This window comes from Clinocottus analis, unplaced genomic scaffold (assembly GCF_023055335.1).
Source record: "Clinocottus analis isolate CAN_PGR_092001 unplaced genomic scaffold, fCliAna1.0.p SCAF_14, whole genome shotgun sequence".
Lineage (NCBI taxonomy): Eukaryota > Metazoa > Chordata > Actinopteri > Perciformes > Cottidae > Clinocottus > Clinocottus analis.
The window spans coordinates 8,400,767-8,420,453 of record NW_027175865.1 but is presented as its reverse complement, the minus strand read 5'-3'; the positions used below and the strand labels follow the sequence as shown (position 1 = coordinate 8,420,453).

General features: G+C 39.4%; 2 protein-coding genes across 4 annotated transcripts; one reads left to right on the top strand and one right to left on the bottom strand.

The window, feature by feature from the left end:
* Positions 1 to 2,381: 2,381 nt before the first annotated feature.
* tmem64 (transmembrane protein 64) lies at positions 2,382 to 14,592 on the top strand. Of its 3 annotated transcripts, none has more exons than XM_068575984.1 (4): positions 2,382 to 2,634; positions 2,725 to 3,923; positions 10,398 to 10,553; positions 11,497 to 14,592. In XM_068575984.1, the coding sequence occupies exons 2-4, from the start codon at positions 3,213 to 3,215 to the stop codon at positions 11,686 to 11,688; spliced, it is 1,059 nt and encodes a 352-aa protein (XP_068432085.1). In that variant the 5' UTR covers positions 2,382 to 2,634; positions 2,725 to 3,212; the 3' UTR covers positions 11,689 to 14,592. The 3 variants fall into 3 exon arrangements, with proteins under 3 accessions (XP_068432085.1, XP_068432086.1, XP_068432087.1); XM_068575985.1 differs by having other exon boundaries at positions 2,710 to 3,923; XM_068575986.1 differs by lacking the exon at positions 11,497 to 14,592 and adding an exon at positions 10,695 to 11,408.
* Positions 14,593 to 17,002: 2,410 nt separating this feature from the next.
* tdp2b (tyrosyl-DNA phosphodiesterase 2b) lies at positions 17,003 to 19,639 on the bottom strand. Its single transcript, XM_068575024.1, has 7 exons — positions 19,373 to 19,639; positions 19,000 to 19,121; positions 18,757 to 18,906; positions 18,525 to 18,616; positions 18,035 to 18,153; positions 17,773 to 17,943; positions 17,003 to 17,657 (listed from the first exon to the last, which is right to left on the bottom strand). The coding sequence occupies exons 1-7, from the start codon at positions 19,523 to 19,525 to the stop codon at positions 17,376 to 17,378; spliced, it is 1,089 nt and encodes a 362-aa protein (XP_068431125.1). The 5' UTR covers positions 19,526 to 19,639; the 3' UTR covers positions 17,003 to 17,375.
* Positions 19,640 to 19,687: the final 48 nt, after the last annotated feature.

The following is a 19,687-nucleotide window of genomic DNA, read 5'->3' as shown; positions in this document are numbered from 1 at the left end:
CATGTGCTGGCTGTCTCTGTCAGGCTTGACAGCGCGCTACTTGCCTCAGCTGCTGCTGTGATGAGTCCAAACCTGTATCTCCGCTAGAGCGTGCAAAGTGTCAATCAAAAGCACATTCTGTTTGCACTTTAATATTGCACAGGATAATTACTGACGGATCACTGAAAAATAGCATTTGTCTACACTGACAGATCACTTTTATCAATTTACATGCTGTATAATATAGGCTACAGCCAAATGACAAGCACACGTATCATTCAGTGCCCAGAAGAAATAAATGCTCGAGACGCTTTTATTAAAAGGTACATAACATAATTTCAGCTTGAACAAGTTGTCCTAATTCCCTCTTTGTGGCATGTCTTCCAATGGTGGTCATACACAATGTGATGCAGCAGTAATTTCTGACATCTTTTTACATATAGATACAAAATAAATGTAGCTTTAAGGTTTCCAACTGTACTGCTCCTGAAAGTTCCCCTGGTTGGTTTTTAGTTGCATGGCACTTCTAGTCGAACTTAATGGATCTTCGTTCGGACCTATTTGATCAAGTTGTAACATTTACACCATAAAAAGCATTACAAATAGATTTTTTGCAAACCTTTGGAAGAGTGAATTGGGATAATTCACTTTAGTGAAAAACACAATAGAAACAAAAAAAAGATTTACTTGTGAAACAATAAAACCTAGTAATGAACTTCATCAGATTGTCAAGCGCTAAATGTTTCCACAATAGTGCAGTATCCAACTCGAAAATAAACCCTGTCAGGTACATGGTTTGGTTGTAAAATTGTATAACAGCTCCATCTAGTGGAGTGTCAGGTTACTACAGCACAGCAGTCAAACTAACTACACGCATCTGCTCATGTGCAGCGTTGAATGAAATCGTTGTCTATCCACGTCTACATATGAATTTAAATAAAAACTTTGAAGAAAGTGGAGGAGACAGAAAGTTCTTTGAGGACTTCCACAAAATAACATAATTTACCCACAGCTGGGAGAGCCAGGCGGTGAGCTGTGGCAGATGCATGAATGCACATATTGTCTGCTTCACTCCTTTCATTATGAAGTTATGGCGAGCATGCCAAGCAAGGAAATTCCCCTCAGGTTATGTTACAGTATGCTCTCAGAAATACATGATGATAATAATTCACACACACATACAACATTAAATATATTTCAATTTTGTGAATGTAATTTGATATCCATGAATGATTATACATCTTTCTCCAATGACAGCTTACATTATAAAGTAATGTTCTAAAAAAGCCTGGAATTCTGTTGTGCTAGTACTTTACTTTCTATTTCGATAGCACTATTGTACTGTAGTTGATTATTTAACAGCTATGGTTCAGTCGATCAATATATGAGCAGTGCATATTATGATGTACTAAACATCCCAACACTGTAACACTTTGCTCCATCTGATTCACCACCTAAATGTAAATGCTGCCTACATGTTCATTTGTAATTATAGTCAAATAATATGAATTATATGATAATATAATGATTCTATATTCTACTTTTAATAGAATGATTACCCTTTGTTCATAGTTTTACTTAAATGTTAAATTTGGACATTGTGGTATTACTTTTACCTTGTTAAAATACTTTAAAAACTGCTCATTATCAGTAGAGTTTCCAAAATGTATCCTTCTTAACAGTTAAAGTAAACTTTACTTTAATTTAAACAAGTAACATTTTCAGATGAATATATATATATATATATATATATATATATATATATATATATATATATATATATATATATATATATATATATATATATATATATATATATATATTCAATGAACATGTTCAGGTTCTGAACAAAAGTGAATATCTTTCTTATAAAGCCTCATTACTTCATCAGAATCATCTTTTAAACACAATACATTTATAAAATCTAAGGCTTTGTTAAAGGGTAAACAACCCACCAGCATGATACATCTACTTCTCTACAAGCTATATTAAAATTCATGTTAACGGATAGGTGTATAAGGCATAATTGTATATTGTGGCTTTGCTTGCTACTTTTTTAAATAAGTAAACAATCTTACTCCACTGCTTCCTAATTGATAAATTGCTTAAGGGTTTGGCAGTAGCTGGATGTATGGTTAGATTTGATTGCCCTAATTATTTAAGTAAGCTCATCTAAATAATTGCACTACCACATCGTGACATGATAGCAGTTTGTTCGGCTCTTGTGGTAGCAGTGTCTGGCAGCAGAAAACCCCCATAATTGATAATTGATCTAAAACAAACATCGCTTGTGGTAAAACCCTGCGAAAGTATCGCGATGATATACGGAGCGTTCCGATTGGATGAGAAAGTCAAACGGCTTGTCACGTGGACTGGGCTCACTTGGCATTCTGGGACACAAACAGTGGTGTATGAATAGCTTTAACAGCGTCAACAGCAGCAGTTTCTAGCGTGGAAGGAAGGCGACGATTAAAAATAACAACAGCCAGCTCACCAGAGGGAGAGTAAACAGTTGTTTTGACTCCTGCGTCTCATTTGTCCCTCCGTTTTACGGGAGAAGCGGACGAGGAGGAGGCGAACGGCGGCTCCGTCCCTGAGATGCAACGGTGGACTTTATTCTCGCTGCGAGCTAACGTCATTGAGCTAACGGCAGTAGTAAGTTAGCCGTGCATTGATTCATGCTAGTGCGTTACCGTTAGCTGTATGGCAATGCTGGATGAGTCGTAAAAGTTTATGTTCTTGCAGGACTCTGGTCAACTCGGTCTAAAGAAGAATCGGACTGTTATGTCCCCGAGGCTCCATCCGTCCATCGACTCTGTCCTGGGCTGAGGAGTTACAACTCTGAATATGGCGAGTGTTTCACACAGAGACCCCACGACTGGCACTTTTAAGTGGTTGGACTGGCACGTTGTCCAGCAAGAGTATCCAAGATAAACACGGTTACGTTGGACAATTCATGTAATGGACAAGGAGAGTGACTGGTTTCATCTGTGTGTCCCACTACGCGGTTGCTGCCAGAGTTTCACAGCAATGGGTTCCCACTGCTAAAGCCACCCTCTTAAAGTTCATGGACACATGTCTCTTTTGAAGCTCAACGAATTGATATTGCTCTACATGGACTTGGGCTGGATTTAAAATACTGTCTGAAAACCTCAAACGTCACTTTCGTCTCCAGATCGGACAGCTCATCTGAGCCTTTTCTGCTGGTCCCCAGAGCTTAATTTCGGGCAAACATGTCAATGTCAGGGTCAACAACTGTGCAGCTTTTCACCAAGCTTGTCAAGCATGCAGTGGGTAAGGCGCAGATTCAGCTGAACCGCTGGCTGCAAAAGAGTGCCACGGATGACTGTGACAAGATCGACATCCTGATATGCAGCGCCTTTGACGAGACAGGAGCTGGCATAGGGAAGTCAGATGGAGACCCTGAGGTTATCAGTGACACGGGAGGAATGTCCTTCAGCAACAGTGGAGATTTCAGACACCCCTGCTGTATCACCACCTTTTGCTTCAAGAGTGCCCTGCTGGCATGCATTCTGACCGCTGTATGTTTTTCCTCGGTGGCACTGGTTCGGCAATACCTCAAGGACCTTCTGCTTTGGGTGGAGAGCCTGGACAGCCTTGTCGGAGCCATGCTGTTTATAGTTGGTTTGATTATAGTATCATTTCCATGTGGATGGGGATACATTGTTCTTAATGTGGCAGCTGGCTACCTCTACGGCTTTGTGCTGGGCATGGGACTAGTTATGGTGGGAGTTTTAATAGGGACCTTTGTGGCACACCTGGCGTGCAAACGTCTATTGACTGAGTGGGTGCTGAACAAGGTTGGGAACAGTGAACAGCTCAGTGCTGTCATTCGAGTGGTGGAGGGAGGAAGTGGACTCAAAGTTGTGGCCTTAGCAAGACTCACCCCTATACCATTTGGGCTCCAAAATGCAGTTTTCTCGGTGAGTATGAAAACACTATTAACAGCTTTTCCTTTTTCAGTTTCAAAGCACATTAGATAGTCATATAGTGTTATTTGAAAACGTGTGGGTTTAAGCAGAAAGATCGCAGCAAAGAACCAACCAGGAGGGGAGCTCATTAACCTACTGGAGAACTGTTCAACAGATCATTGCAGTCATGAGAACCAAACCTGTGACCTTTTCTTATTTTAGAAGTAAATGCTTCTCTTATTGCTTGGCCGATCTACCACAAGGATAAATCATAAGTAGCTGGAAACCAGCGCCAAGGAAGAGACAGGTGGTATTGTATGTTGTTGTGATGCATTTTAGACATTGAACATAATAAGTGACCTGCTATTTTACGATTCAAGATAAGATCAGGTATTACTTTATTAGTATTTTAGGGGGTGAAGTGCAAGAGACATAGTAAAAAATAAAACAAGTAATATAGATAATACAGTAAACTGTAAAGAATCCACAAGGCAGACCACAGTCCAATAGCCGGGAGGAAAAATTGAGGCCAGTCCTTGGAGAAGGGAAATTCCTCTTCTAGACATAGGAAATTTATTCTATTGTTGCCTCAAGACATCCATTTTTGTATTAGTTCAAACTCAGTACTACGTTTAAACTCCTAAGTTTAAGTTTTTATATGTGGAGCAATGTCTTTTTCTGAACTCTTTAATGATCTTGTGATGTACATAGTGGAGACTAAATCATCGACATAATTTCTTTTAACATAAGTTGAATCTGAAGTCATTAGTTAAGGCAACAAACACCATGTGACTTACATTATATAGCTAAACAGTGTCTGGATTTTGCTTTCAGCTGCACTCCTACACTTAACCTGAGGCCCTTGACCTTCATACATGGCATGAATAATTTATATTAGCTGATTTCCCATCTCAGTCAACTCATTGATACCTCCAAATGGTAAAAGCCTTTAGGCATGTGTTACTATATTCTAGAAAATTGGCTTTGAGGTCATGCAACATGAAAAATGTTTTGCCAGCTGTAATTGAATGGTTATTGGAGAGTACCAACCTCAGGGTGAACTTGATTTTATGTGGCCATTCAGGCTTGGATCTCTTGAGTATTTCGAGCCATACTGCTGCAGAATAGCACTAATAACTGTCTCACACCAGATTTGACAATATATCTTACACGAAGCTGGAAGTGCCTCACTTGTATCTAGTTTTCAGATTAATTCCCTTCACATAGCCTAATTGTTTGTCTTACATAAGTCTCCTGGATAATATTCATAGAGTTGCTCTCACTTTATTATGAAATAATATGGCTGCAAAAGTTTAAAAATTATAGCTTAACTAATCAAAACTTCAATGCGCACCAAAACAGTAGTTTTGCACAACAGAAACTTGTATCATGTGGTTGCCAGCTTGTGTCCTCTGTGTTTAAGCAAGTAACTGCAAAGTTGCAGTTTGTTAATGTGCACAGCACTATACATCCGTACGAAGCTAAGATTTTAATCTGACGGAAGATCTGACTGAGAAAACGGCCATCTATAAAAAAATGTATTTCAGAGTCTCCACGCAGGCGTTTTTTTAAAAATCAATATGTAAGCACATATTTTGTGAGTTGAACTATGAGGCTGGTCAAATTGACTCTCAACCAGTGTATTACTTAGAATTACTTGAATATAACTAGCAATGTTTGAGAAAAATTGTACTTCAGTTAAGTGTGAAATTTTCCTACTTAAACAACATCTTGTTTCAAAAGCAGATGGCACGGTTTAAAACTATTTACACAGCAGAAAGAAACTGCATTTATAGATTCTTTGTAAGTGAATATTGACATTTCCATTCCTAGTAACTTAAGTTCTTTTGAGTATTGCGTTGTGTTTATGGAAAAAATATCTTGCAAGAAGACGATCAGAATAGGGTAAAGGCAGAAACCAACAGTAGCGCAAACATCCAGAAGTGAATATGAATCGGGTTGCTTGAAAGGCATTTATGGCTGAAAGCATAAAGGAGTTGATGCACAGGCCTGAGGTTGGAAAAGTAAAAAAAAACACATGACGTCAGTGAGAGTCACAAACACAGTTATTGCAAGTTGCAGAACTAGTAAGTTTTCTGGAGTGACTGATTTACTTCGACATTTCTTGGGTATTTATTTGGCTGTGGCTTTTGACAGCGCTATAAACACTCATAACCAACCGACAAACACTCACTTTATGCAAATCATTCAACAATATTTTTAACTAGTAGATTTTGAGGCTGTAATTGGTAGAACTTTTGCATTTGATTTCATCATCATAAAAAGCTGTTTCTAATGCTTCGTCTACCCATATGTAAAAATGCACAGTGGTGCAAAATATTTGAGAACATAAATGAGAAAAAAGTGTTCAACAGTGGAGTAATTATTACAAGGAAAATGGATTTGGTTATTGTGTCCCAAATTGACATTTTCCATTCATTTTTGTCCCACAGCTCATGGGGATGTATTCTGATTTCTTGTTGTATTTAACAAATAGTTCAAAAGATACTCAATTTACCATCACTTGAGACAAACAAATGCATCAAACCAAAAACATTAATCGATTATCAAAATTAGTCTGCAATATATTTTGATCAGATAAAAAAAATCTATTAATTGATTATTCGTTGTAGCTCTGGAGGATTGACACTGGAACAAGTTGCTTAATATTTACCACTAAAACAACACTTTTAGATAAGTAAAAATAGTCATTGGGCAACAGTGAGGTTAGAGTCCCAGGAAATCAGCTGACTGTAGGGAAAAGAGCCATTACAGGCAGTTAATGTTTGTGCTGCACTTGAAAGGATGAGTTTAAAGGAAAGTGCGTTATTACATTGTTGAGGTGTTGATGTTTTAAATTGAGAATATAAGAAGATTGCCTTTCCACTGTAGTAATTGAGTCAGTTTGTGAAGGTTAAAAATAATGATTTTTCTGTATTTGGCCCAGACATTAGCTGGCAGTTCACCTGTAAAACAACAAATGTTTACTGGTAAGTCAGTCAGACAAAAGAAAGCCATCGGCTAGGTTTCTATGTCTTGTTTGAAACCTGTTTGTCATCTGCTTACATTGTGGGTTCCACGTCTGGGACATACTGTGGCTCTGTGCAAAGGTTGCTTTCACTTGCGCAAGGATCACGGCTGTGGCTTTAACCGTATTCACAACAGTGAACTTACTGTTCCACTTCGCTGAGGTGTAAACGAGGTGTCAAAATCAAAGGGACAGACGATTTACACTGTGTTGACCAGCTGCTAACACTGTCTCTGGCATTATTGGTTCTCCACAATCAGTTTGCAAAGGTCAAATTTAAAAGGCTGACTAATTGACAGCCTTGTAAAATACTATTTTTGCTTCTGCTTGCTCTGGGTCATTTATCCACAGGGGAAAGCAAACAAATACTTATGAAAAATGATGGCTGCTAGAAAAGTGGGTCATGTTTGGTTGTATGCCGGTTCAAATAATATGTTATATTCCCGCTGGTTAGTTTCAACTTATGACAGCTGTTTGTCTTTGAACATGTAGCATGACTGTGTTTGACTCATTTGTGATGACTTTTGAGATGGCTCCCTTTGGCATATTTTAGGTTTTCATATTTATAGACTGTTTTTACTAAAGCACCTGCATTCTGGGCAAAGGTTTGACCTCATTTCCTTTACTCTCCCTGCTTTAATAGCATCACGAATTTAGCAACTACAGTGCCAGAAATGAAAGAGACAGTATTAGACTTGTCAGATGGCATGTATTGGAGCTCCTCCGTAACTGCTGGATGTGTAAATACACATTATTGTGAACAAGTTAAATGACAAATTAGAAAGTGATCTTTGCCTCCAAAATCAGTTATTGCTGTTTAAACATGAAAACTCTCATTCAAGGCCAGCGAAACTGCAGAAAATACAAAACTCAAGCTGTCAACTCTTCACACAAACCTCAGTGTGAAACTTTTTTTTCCCCTGCTCGAGAAGTGAAGGTCAGAGTGGAGCCTTCAGCGGGGAATTTAGCCGGTCCTGACAGAAGCAGGCCAATAAGCAGATCCCCCTGTTTGCCTGCCTCATCTGCTACAGATTTACATCCCGGCCTGTGTGGGTTTCAGGCTCTTGACTGGACACTTTGTAATTTATCCTAACCGGTTGCTCGTTATTAAGCGAAGCTGAAAGTGTCTTATTCTTTACAATAAAAGGTGAACCAAACTGTGGGTGGGTACTTTTCGTCCCGAACTGGCTCGTGGGGGAGTTATGTGTTGTCCGCTCTGCCCTTGGTAAGCACTTTCTGTGGATGAGGCTACATGTCACCGTACCCCCCACTTCTTTCTGCTGAAGTGGATGGTGCTACAGTATAGCGGGTAACACGACACGGCAACCAACACAGCAGCAGTTAGCAAAACAATGGGACAGCTTAGGAAAGTTGTTTGTGAATCCTTTGTGGACAAAGTGGAAACATTCAGGCCCCTTTATGTGTTTTATAACATTGTATTGTTGCTCACTGGCCTAGCCCAATTCTCTGCTGTCATGAGCTGATGAGGAAATTCCTTCTGTGATGCCTCATGCTAACAGGCGCACATGTTTGTTGAGCCTTTAGTTACACCCTGTTCTTCGCTCTTCATTACAAAGGATAAACCCAGAGCAAGTCCAGATAAAAAGGGACACAACATCGTTGTAGTAATTCTGTAATTTACGATGTTGTTAAGACACTCTCCTTCCTGTTTTGTTTACAAGCACAAACTCAGACCTGCATTTCCGCTGGAGTAATGTTTGACACTCAGATTAAACTTTGAATCACACACATAAAAAAAGTCCTGTCCTGCTTCTTTCATTTGAGAACCATATCCAAAATCAAACGGATACAGTCACACCCTGATCTGGAAACAGGCTCCAGATTACACTATGGAAATGTTAACGGCATATGAGCCAACTCGTAGCCTTAGATCACCCTTAGGGCCCTCCTGGCCGTTCCAAAGTCGAGGCTTGAATCAAAAGGTGACCGTGCCTTTGCCATCAGGGCCACCTCGACCTACCGAACGAGATAAGGCTGGCAAAATCAATAACTTCTTAAAACCCATTTTTATAGAATTGCTTTTAAGTGATGTCCTTTTATATCTTTTATGATCTATTATGCAGTTCTTTTGTTCCCATAGTTTTATTTGTATATTTGTTTGTTTTCTACCGTTCTTTTTGGCTATTTGTTTGTGTTGTGTTTATGCTTTGCTTATCTGTGGAAGCACTTTGTAAACCCTGTTTTTAAAAGTGCTATATAAATAAAGTTATTATTATTATTATTATTATTATTATTATTATTATTATTATACGCTAGATGCCTGGGTGGGAAGACACATTTGTGTCACTACTTAAGAATGACGTCTCGGGGAAAGAGAATATACTTTTCTTCTTGTGCAGCTCTCATAGGCATGTCATGTCTCAAAGATCACCTGAAGGCGTTTTGATCGTGTGGACACATGGTGTGGGCATGTCAGTGTTTATCTTTCAAAGAGAAAGGCCTTTTGCACAATAGTTTGGAGGAAATAATGCGAAACTAAACCTACTGAGGATAAACAATTTGATGTTATTAGCTTTATTAACCAGGCTTTGATACACCCTGTGTCCTATGAATTATAATCCAGCCTGGTATGGTGACAGAAGAGGGTTTAGGATTTATTAATATGAAGAGACACTTTTGGCTGGATCTAGAATGATAGTGTTTTGGCCCAGGCAGTGTCTTGGAGCAACACATCATGGACCCTGACACACTGCTATCTGCCAGAGTGTCGTCACAGTGCCAAGGTCACATCCTCACACGGTGGCTTATGTCATCGCTTCATCAAGGGTGACAGCAACGCAGACCCGTGTTATATTTAGATCGTTGTACTGAGATATGTTGTATTTCAAGGAAAATACACACGTTAGATTTCTTGTGTATGGCTCAATAAGTAACATCTTTTCCCAAAAATTGTTGTTATTGTTTATTTATTGTATCAAACTAATTTAAAGACAAGAGAGTAATTTGTCTGTTGTACAAGAAAATACACAAGTTAGATTTCTTTTGTGTGGCTCAATATGGAATATCTTTCCCCAAAAGTTATTGTTTATTCATTGTATCAAACTCATTTAAAGACAAGAGTCATTTGGCTATTCCTTTTGGTAAAGTGTGATTTCATTCAGTGCCTCTGGATTGGATGGTTATCTACACTTTCTTATAATTTCTCCAAATGTCTTTAGTTCTTAAATGTTTAAACAAATGTTTTTTTATTTGATCTGTCTTTGACGCTCTCATATTTTTTTTAATCAAATGTATAAAACATGGAGCAAGTCATTTAGCTTTAGTTTGATCTCTTTGAATATGAAGTTTATGTTCTGAAATATAATTTCTATTTTGTTTTATTTGGGATGTGGATTCCACAAGCAATTTCATTAATCTGAAACGGTGCAGGAAATGTTTTTTGACCCTAGTCTTAAATACGAATGCATAAAGTTTGTAAAATGTTTCTATAATTTAAGATCACAGACGTGTCCTTGCCAAACTACCTGGTGGCCTCCTCTGTGGGTTTGTTGCCCACTCAGCTTCTCAACTCCTACCTGGGCACCACGCTACGCACCATGGAGGACGTCATCGCTGAGCAGAGCGTCAGCGGCTACTTTGTGTTCAGCCTGCAGGTGAACTGATAGTGATAATACATTATATGTGAAGATGCTCGTTTCTAAATGTCATGAAACAACCCTGGATTTGGTCTTGAGGAGTCAGTGTTTTGTAGAGTGTCTTGGTTTGACCCTCAATATTAGTGACATGTTTTGCAGGTGGAGCAGTGTTTTCTCCTCCCTTGTCAAGCCTTATCCTCGTGCACAAGCATTGACATCTGCTCCTCCCTTAAGTATTAAGTTACGTAAACGTCTAAAGGAATGCTAAGCCTCATCTAGATATGCAAAATGTGCACACACTTCTGTTCAGCTCACCCGAAGGTCAGTTCAAGCTGTCACCACATCGCCAACACCTGTTCAGCTTCATTTAAACCTCACAAGTACTAAGGCGTCATGGGTTGTTTCTTACTGCAGCATTTGACAAGTTCACCGCGGGTCAGAGGTCAAGTGTCAGTTTAAGATTAACTAGGTATCGGTGTCCCATGCTGAACGGAAAGCTGTTGCTCTAAATTGACAACTGGCCTTAATCACAGAAAAGCCGTTTCTGACACTGGTGGTGGGAAACTCCACCACCAGTTAATCGACAGGATTCCAGTTATCTTTCACTGTTTTTACCAACCAGGAGACACATCATACATACAAACATGTACTTATTCATTTACAAATAGGGGAACACACTAAATATCAAGAATCTTGGGCCAGTCTTTGTGATACGGTAACTGTAAACCATTACTGTAAACTGTAATGGTGTAGGATAAAAATGTGTGATTGTACTGCACTACAATAGATTGCGTGTGCAGGTGTATCAAATGTTTATCGTCTTGCCTTCTTGAACTTTTATTGCGAGAGCAATTCTTACAAATCAAAAACAACAAAAATGAATGCCTCAGAAACGAATACAGAAGAAACGACTGCTGTGTGCGACCATGTGGATGGTGACTTTCTCCTCTGTCCTCTGCAGATCGTCATCAGCATCGGCCTAATGTTCTACGTTGTGCACCGGGCACAGGTAGAGCTCAACGCCGCCATCGCCGCCTGCCAGATGGAGCTGAAGTCGTCACACATGAACGGCTCCTCCACCAATCACAGCGGCTTCACCTACTGCAGCAAGAGGGCGGCGGCAGGCAGTGGAAACTGCATTAATGTTGTGTGAACACGAACCGACTCACAACGCGGTAGCTCGTACGACTTGGTCCCCGATTTGCAACACTGAAGAACTTAAGGTACTGAGTTTAGAAGGTGTGTGTGAATTGTGCTGTCGGTGTGGATTATCATTTTCCAACAACATAATCAACATAATCTGGCCACCATTGTGTGAGGGGAAAAAAAAGCATACGTCTTTAGCAGGTACGGTGATTTAGAAGTGTGGGACCTTCACCTTTTGAAGAAACGATGCTGATGGAAGCGGTAGATCATTTTGGGAGTCGTTTTCTTTCTCTTTTAATTAAGGTACTTCTTAACCTATTCTTACAAGAGATGTCAATGCAATGATGATGTTTAAAGCTATTAGAGGTGGCTGAGCAAGTATGTGAGTCTTTAAAAACAATAGCTAGGCATTAACTGCCTGCTAACACTATGAATGTGCAAACTGGAGATTTTTACAGAACCAAGGAATTGTTTTTCCATTTCAGTGTCAAAAGAATGCCAACCTATGCACCTTTCTTTCATACTACATCTCATTTGTTTTATTGATCCATACCATACTCACAGTACAAATAATAAGGGCCTTATTAATATTTTTTTAAAGATTTGGCTTGTAGTCCAGTTCATTTTTTTTAAGTGTCTTATTTTTGGACTATGGAGATAGCGGGAAAGCTCTCGTTGAGCAATTCTGTGTGACTTCTGCTGGCTTATGACCACATTGGCTAAATTGGCCTCTGAATTGGCTTCTGCAGTTTTGATAAGAGCAGCTGGGGAGGAGAACAGATTTCACAGCAGGAAACTCAGGAACGTTTCTGCCAGGAAAGCTGAAGTGCGACGTGATCAGCTCCTCGATAGCACAGCCACATGCTCCGGCGAGATGTCAAATTCCCACTAAATGTTTATACTTAATTTTGATGTGATTTTCAATTTGTTTTGTTTAAACAAATGATTTGGCTGTGAGCTAATTCATTAAGATTATCACATAGGTTTTGCTTAAGACTGTAGTTTTGACAATTCTGTGCAATACATTCAAAACGGTGACAAAATGGCATGAATGTCGTATTTCAGTGCTGAAACCAAACTATTCAGAAATGCAATCATTCATTAAAATAACACTAACCTGGGTCTGTTTATTTGAAGTTGTACATATACATTATAGACAAGTAAGCTAGATGAGATAAAGAGGCTATTATTTTTTATGTGCCATAATGTAATAAAGCTTATCAGACGCCATGACACTGGCCTTACCTGAGCTGAGGCTACATGTGACTTATCCTTTATTTGATTAAGGATGCTGGTAATTATAGACTTGATCTATAAGCATCTTTTGTGTTGAAGCTCTTAATAATACAACAAGCTCTCGTGCCGTAGGTTCTCTGGCACGGTCCACTTCAAACAGATATGTCATACAGATATGTTAAACTTGGAATGTTTGGTTGGTCAAAAGTTGAAAGTGATGTCTCAGAAGCCGACAATCAAACACAACATGGACACTAAGTGATGAATGTGATAATATTTTTAATTTTTACATGAATTATTGTGATGCTGCTCCTCAGACAAAGTCTGGATGAGGAATTATAAGGGCTCCTATTTGAGATATTGATCTATATCCCTATATTTGTAATGCTGGCAAAACATTTTGTTTTTAAATTTTCGTACAAATGTTTTTTTTTTCTTTTGTCAAAGCCAGATTTAATGTTTGCCCTCCACATTCCATGCTGTCAGTCCTCTTAAAAGCTGTAGTTATTTTCATGCTAAATGTTGGTTGAAATGGCCCCCTCATGTCCAAATTCAGCAATAATGTTTGAAAGTCGAAAGCAAAAGATTATGATCAAAGTCCTACCAATAGGATGTGTTAGGTATTCCTCCCAACGTTAAAGATCTTCTCTTTAACATGTATTTATCTTTTGAAACTGCAATTTTAGTTAAGTTCCTCATGTTCCTCTGTAAGGTTAAGTATTAAAATTCCCAGGTTTGTGTTTCAGTGTTCAACCTGCCTATTACCTCCCGCTGCCTGTGACGGACATTACTGAGCTGCCAGTTCTGTGGAAGAAATAAAATACATGTGACCAGAACAGCTTGTTCATATCTGTATCACCTTCTTTGGAGAGTCCCTAAACCTGCTCGTCGCTTATTGAAGTTAAACGATCAACCTCAATCCTGTCACATGAAAATCTTCTGAATTCAACTCAGTCACATTTTCCAGTTTCTTACTTGAATTGAAAGTTTACGTAGAGGGAGATGAGAACATTTTATGGCTGCAAGGTTTATAAAATGTACTCACAACTCTCTGTTTCTCATATTTCAAAGGCATGTAAATGAACTTTTCTGTAACTACACGAGGCTTTCAATTGACAGCAGGGATATTTTTTAGGAAGTGTCTCTACCCTTCCAAACAAAGTGTGGTTTGATGAAGCTGTTCTGCTCAGATGTGAACGTCATACCATGTTTAATACAAAAATCAAGTATGTGAAACTTGATCGACCACCATGGACACACTTCATAATATTTTAGTCTGTTAACTGGGATTTTGAAAACTTGACATTGTGGGAAGATGAGCAGTTTTACAGTAAAGGCTTTGGTTCCTACTAGGTGAGCTCTATTTAACTTAGATATAGTTATGCAACAACTGATTCCTACGGGAAGTACATTTCATAGACACCCACACAAGACCTGAATCTGGGATGTAACTGCACACACAACTGGACTGTTAAGGAGTAAAATGTGAGATCATAAACTTAAAGTGTCGCGTTAAGGGTCTCGTTTGGTGCTATGAAATGCAATACTTCCCATCTGTATCAAGTGCATTACACATATACTGTATTTTGTAATACAGAGAATTTTACAGTGTATAAACATTGATATTTATCGCTGTACTACGCTTGTTCAGTGTTATTTATGAGAGATAAAATAAAACCTGTCAAACTTTGTTACAACTTCTTTGCTTCTGTTTTTCTTTGCTTTTTGAAATAAATGAGAAGATTGGAAAAAATATATGTATATTAAATATAAAACTACGGCTAACATCAATAGCAACAATTACATAAAATCAACCATCTCGTCTAACACGAACAGATAGCATTTAAGTAGCATTTCCCAAAAATATAAAACTATTGATTTGCTTTAATGTTTTGTATTTAAACCACTTTTTGTTTGATAATTCATAGCTATGGATACTTTGTAATGCTGTCCTTGTTTGCTTTAACTAAATTCTTTTAACCTTGTTGGATTTTAGCTGCAGAAAGTAAATTGTATCAGTGGCAAAACTGACTTCTCCGAGGTTTTCACAGAAATGTGTTGCTGATGACATTTAAAATCCTGCCGCACAGGTAATGAAATCCTTTCCCAGCAAATCATGACCTCACCCCACATCCAAGCACAAGTCCCTTTTAATATTACTTGGCTTCATCTTCAACCCTTTGAGAGTGATGGAAGACAAAATGTTCTCGCTCAGGAGTATTTCCCTTATCTTGCAAACCTCTAAATAGCTGCCGGTCCTCAAATATGCAGCAGAAGCAGCACTGTACGGTCAGAAATAATGCTGGCTTCTGGGGCAGTTTGTCACAGCAATTTTGATGCGAAGTCGTGATGGATGTGGCGGTGGTGATGTGGAGCGCCACTTACGCTTGCCCTTGCCCTGCCTGTGACAGACTATCTGTACAGGGAGAGGCGGGTGTTTGTGTGGACAGTCTGACAGACATGGTCCAGATAGATCCTGCTGTGAACAGTGCTTGTGCCCATGTAACCACGCACACACACACGCACAGTTACAATGGGAAAGTTGCCCATAGCCATCTGCTCACAACCCAAATGTATAAAAAAAAATACAAAAACCCAGAGAGAGCCCAGTCACAGCAGCAGACAACACTCCTTGCATTTTATTTCTCCATCTGTTAACAGGAGCTGCAGAAAATATTGTTTGCTGATCTTCACACAGCCCACCGATCTCTTCCGGGCTCGGGTCGGAGCTGTGTCCGATCCATCATCATCTAACCCAGCCTCAAAGGACAAACCTCATCCTAGAGCCTCTCCACTAGCACACGGATACGTCCACACAAAACCAAGAACATTCATTTTGACGGGGCCTCAAATGAAAGCCCCAGATCTCACTGAGGGCTACGCTTTTGGAGGAAAGCTCCAAAAATACATCTACGATGCCGTTGGTGCTTGGAAAAAAAACATACACATCTCAGAGTGAAAATGGGAGTGAAATGATCTTGGAATACGTCTACGCAGTCGTGAGACGTTTATGGGTTGGTGGAGGAGGTAAAGGTTGATCGAGAAACTGCTCACTACACAAATTTGGCAAAATAATGCAGTTCCAAAGGACCATGGAAAACAATTTTGCTCAAATATCTGACAATGCTTTGCTGCTCATCAGTACAGGGCTTGAAGCTAAAATCAATGTATTTCTACTATAGACTATGCCCTTGTCCCTGACCATCTATGCTGACCGTTAATCTTTTTTTTTATCAGTTAATTGCATTACAACATTCTGGACTAAACAAAAAGAGTGTACCACTTTAACTGACTTTTAAATTAGGATTAAATTAATCTTTCAATCAACAGAACTAAATATTTGAAACAATTTTGATGATTGTTATTTTTCATAAACATGTCCCTATATCTAGCTTCTCAAATGTGAGTATTTTCTACATTTCTTTGTCAAACATGAATATCAGTATTAGCTTTTACAATCTTAGATGATGTCTTTAAATGTCTTTCATCCCACTATTTAGTATTTTCTTTTTAACGTTACATCTTTCAGGCTATAGGTGAACTCATTAGAGCTTGACAGACGTAGTTCATCTGTCCTTGCTAATTAGGAACCATTGAGCGGGGGACAAACGGGGGAGGGAGGCCTGCTCTGATGGGAAAAGTCACTTCTGTGTCCTCTCCTAAGGTCAGCTGTGTGACTGCTGTAGAAACTATGCTGTCTGTTTGCAGAGAAAACATGAAAACACACTGAGATCTGAAGAGTGCATTACAGAGAGAGGCGAGGGACAAGTCTTGACAATGTGATGGCAGAGACTGTGAGTAGGAGGTTTGGCGTAGAACCAAGATGATATTATAGATTTGTAGATTATAGGTGCGAGTAAATCATATTTTAATGTGATTATTTCTCAACAAACCTTCTGAGACATAGGACAAAAACCATGCATGTATTAATGATATAAATATGGACTGCACTCATGGTTTTAGATTCCAAAGTTAAATCAGCAGAGTTGGTGTACAATTGTGAGGGATTTGCTTTTGGGTCATGTTCATGGATCTATAGCTTTAATTAGGGAGTCACTATTCAGAAAGATATCACTTTATTTTTATGTAAATACTGAACTCCACACTGCCATCAGAAAAAGTCCATTTGCTAACAATTACAATTTTACTCTGTAGTGCTCTCTAGTGCTCAGATAGCAATACTACACAGTGCTGCAAAATGTATTGGCCTTTCCTACATTTATTTACGAATAAAAAAAGAAATTCCAAATAGCAAATACTCCAATAAGAGACACATTAAAAGATAAAACTGTTTAAATCAAAATATGAAATGTACACGTAACCATCAACCATCATCAGATGAGGTCAGATCATTTTATTTTACAGAGAAAGTGTTTGTACTGACCGTAAAACACAAAACCAACCACACTAGCTGATCCAAAACTTATACTGCTGTTTTTAAGGTTGTTTTGTGCATTTCTACGCAGGAGAGAAGCTACAGTAGATTCCCCAGTGATCACTAGTGAAGCGTCCACAGTCTAGCTTCTCCAGCCCCACCAGGGCCAAGTGGTCAGGGGCCAGGCATGGGACGCCGTCCTTGGCAGCCGGGCGGAGGTAGACCCGGTCGAAACGACAGCGACTGATGTAAGGAACAGTCTTGTTGCTGTTGGCTTTGGTGTCCCATGTGTAGCGACAGTGCTCCTGCTTTCCCAGTCGTTCCCACACATCGCAGACACTGGAGGGCAGACCGACCTTGGCAACCTGATATGGAACCCGGGGCAATCATTTTAGAGAGGTGCACTGTTACATGGAGCGGGGGAATTGAAAAAAATAAAAACGCAAGCATGAACACCACTGTTTTGATGCCGAGACTGACCTCAGTGTCCCTCAGGTTTGTGTCCCCTCCAAACAGGACAGTGACATCCTCAGGTGACTCTCTCATCCTCTTAATCACTACACGCAGCTGTTTCATCCGTTCCTCGGCTTGGCCTTTGCAGCTCTCAAAGTGGGACGTCATCAGACACAGCTTCTGGCCTTTGAATGTTACCTGATTTCAAAGATAAACAAACCAACTTTGTATCAACTTAGGGGAGCTGAACATGGCTTGAGTATTTGGACTGAACTATCCTTGAACGAACCTGAGCTATGAGCAGATTCCTCATCATTTGAGTTGTGGGGTAAGGTACAATCTCGCTCTCCGAAAATTTGACGCTTGTCTTCTTCAGCATCATCCCTGTAAAGTAACCCTCCTCGCCACCTGGTCAGCAAAGGTTCAGAGGTCTCAGCCTAAGTGTATTACTTTTTGTATTAAGTCCAACATATTGTCAAACTACCAGACAGCTATCATGTAATAAAAATAGAGTTCACTGCAAAATGAGTAGAAACAAATCTCCAGTGAAAATACCTACATCATAGATCTTTTAAGAGCAGACATTTTGACTCGTATCAGAAAAAGCACAGGCTCTGTTCTATTCAAGTGTCCCAATAAGCCAAACCAGTGTTAGAGCGACCAATAACAGAACCCTGAAACTGAAGTAGCCAAATGCAATTCTGACATTCATTTCATTATTTGCAGCTGTGTTTTTTCTCCTGTGACAAAAGTCAAAAGGCCTGTTGAACATAACATACCTTCAATGATTAGATAGCTGACAGCCCGTTTCTTCAAGTACTGGACGTAAGGTGGAATGAGCTCTTGGAGGAACACCACATCAGGAGTGTATCTACACAAAGACAAGATTCACCTTTTAAATGCTATCTGCCATCTTTCCATTGTTTTCTTCAGGCACGCCTAGCAGCTGACCACTGATATAAAAAGACTAAATAAAATATAAAGTGATGCAGTGTAGATAAACAAGCTTACAAGACTAAGTAGGAGCACAGGCCTCTGGCGCGCTCTCCAAGGTTGTCTGTATCAAGTCCATCCACGTTCCAGGAGATTAGTGACAGTTTATTGTTGTCTTCTTCTGAGGATTTGTGTGTGGAGGCTGGACTGTCTTTCGTCAAATCTATACTAGAAAATAAGCATAGACTGTTGATTCATTCGGAGTTATTGAACACATTAAGTAGCTTGGAGAGTGTCAAGGAAGGAAGACTGGAGATTTACCAGCCTTCTGGAGGTTTTTCTGCAACTTTCTGCCTCTTTGCTTTGGGGCTGGTCTCATTCTCTGGGAAATCTTCTTCAAATACTTTCTCCAAATCAGCTTCAAAGAATGAGTTTAAAGCTTTCTGATAGAGACAATGGGAAATGTACATCAGGGACAACTGCCTTAAGAATGTCATGAAAACCATAAATTTTGATTTGTGTAAACATGTTTTAGCACTTTTCCAGCCTGAGTGGTCTTAATCAGCGGAATAAACTGCAGCAACGTATAATTGCAAAATCCTGCCATAACATCATCATGGCATTCTGTATCTTGCTGAACAGAAACCTATGTGACCTAATGTCACAACTAAGAGGTCGGGGATGTCTACTGTACCTCCATCTCCCACTCGTTTTCAGCCAGGTAGCACTGAGCCACAGCGCTATCGGTTCCTGTTATTGAAGCAAACTCATTGCAAAGGCCATTTCTGCTTTGTTCCAGATTAGAAACCGATGGTTTGTCCGAGTCTGATACAACATTAGAAGCCATGTTTTTCAGGCACTAGTTTTACTTTCAGAATTAACCACAGTAAAAGTAGACTAACGCAAACAGTTATACATGTTATACCTGCACGTTATCTCAGGTGCACCAGTGAAAGGCTCTCGGGTAAATGTTATCCTAACGTTCCAACCAATCCCAACGAAGCAAAAT